Source organism: Parus major, chromosome 23 (genome assembly GCF_001522545.3).
Source record: "Parus major isolate Abel chromosome 23, Parus_major1.1, whole genome shotgun sequence".
In the NCBI taxonomy this organism is placed as follows: Eukaryota; Metazoa; Chordata; class Aves; order Passeriformes; family Paridae; genus Parus; species Parus major.
Window position 1 is genome coordinate 1,570,338 of NC_031791.1, and position 1,581 is coordinate 1,571,918.

At 41.6% G+C, this 1,581-nt stretch overlaps 2 protein-coding genes across 2 annotated transcripts in view; both read right to left on the reverse strand.

Annotated features, from left to right (window-relative positions):
• LOC107214040 (bone morphogenetic protein 8B-like) overlaps positions 1-1,103 on the reverse strand; it is a 20,894-nt gene extending 19,791 nt beyond the window's left edge. Inside the window, exon 1 of the mRNA XM_015649049.3 lies at positions 1,099-1,103. Within this exon, the coding sequence (XP_015504535.1) occupies positions 1,099-1,103 (5 nt within the window). The remainder of the gene's footprint in view (positions 1-1,098) is intronic.
• The window catches only part of MACF1 (microtubule actin crosslinking factor 1), a 156,033-nt gene continuing 155,551 nt past the window's right edge, over positions 1,100-1,581 (reverse strand). Inside the window, exon 96 of the mRNA XM_033519639.1 lies at positions 1,100-1,122. Coding sequence (XP_033375530.1) covers positions 1,100-1,122 — 23 coding nt within the window. The remainder of the gene's footprint in view (positions 1,123-1,581) is intronic.

Genomic DNA, 1,581 nt, shown 5'->3' on the forward strand with positions numbered 1-1,581 from the left:
GCACCCTCTTCTGACCAAACCCAGCCCAGGGACAGCCACCCTCAGTGGCACCCAAATCCGGGACCATCCACCCCTGGGGACACTCCCCCCCATGGTCACCCCAACTCAAATCCACATCCCCACCCTCACCCCCCAACCTGCTGGGTTTCATTTTGGGGCTGGGAGGTCCCAAAATAAACCCCACAATAAAACCAGGGTGCAAACACCCCCCGACTTCCACAACCACTGCCTTCCCACGCGGGATCACCAGCTCCAGCTCATCCCCACAAAGCTAACACCGGGGAATAAAGTAGGAGGCAAGATTGTTTATTACTGCAAGCAATTTTAATACAAAAAAATGTGCCTGGTTTTTTTTTTTTTGTTTGTTTGTTTTTTGTTTTTTTTTAACAATTCATTGGTAGAGCTTCAGTTTTGCCTCAATTTGAAACCAATTGAGAGAATCACACAGCAACACGGTCAGAGCCGGAGAGGAACAAATATTTAATAAATACAGGAGCTGTGGAGAGCCCTTGCCCCCGGCCTGTCTCCTGGTCACTTGGTCAGTTGGATTTTATTACAAAGGAAAAAAAAAGGAGCGTACAAAAGCAAGACAGGACTTGCAGCGAGTGTGCTGGTGAGACTCATTTCAAGGACAAGCAACTGTGCGTGTAAGTCCAGATTTCTCCTAGGAGCAGAGTTCACATCAATCTCAGCCTGGCTGGAAGTGGAATGACCAGTTAAATAATAAATAGGAAACAGAGAGATGCAGATAAAACAGTGATTGTGTAAGGAACGCCTCGGGGTGGGCTGGTTAAGCCATTCATCCAGAAGAATTCTTGATTTTGGAGGGCCCACCACCATCTGAGTGATCCACATCTGTAATTGCACCCCGTGCTCTCCCCTGGCGTGAAGCTCCTCCTCAAACCCCTCCCCAAAACCCCTCACCCTCGGTTTGTTCTTTAAAAACAAAGTTGTCAGGACAGTATTTCCAAGACAGCAAAATTGTCACGGCCTTTGCTGTAGTGTGTGCAAATTTTATTAAAGTCAAACTCCGCTTTCTTCAGGTAAAACCACGTAGCTTTTAAAAAAAATGGAAACATAAGCCCCAAGTCCCCTCACCTCATGTTTCTCTGGTTGAGGTATCTGTGATTTACAAAAAGAGAGTTCCTTGAACACTGCAGGATTCAGGTCTTTGCTTTTAAATATAATTTACCTTGCTGAGACAGCAAGTTTAGTTTATAAAGATGCATTTAGGAAACAATCCTAAAAGATAAAGCAGGTTCACACCCTGCACCGCGCAGAAATCCTATTTATATTTTAGTTTTTCTTTACACTTTCACATCTTGACCTTTTTTTTTTTTTTTTTTTTTTTTTGTTTCTTTTTTTTTTTTTTAAATCTTTTTCTTGATTTTTTTTTCTTTTCTTTCTCTCCCACATTTCAGTTTTCCAGTCCCCTCTCTAAAAAGGGGTCACCGAGAGGCAAATTTTTTTTTTTTTTTATATCTACATAAATATTCACATGAAAATAGTAACTTACAAAAAAGGAAAAAAAAGGGGAAAAAAAAGGAAAAAAAAGGAAAAAAAAAGGAAAAAAAAGGAAAA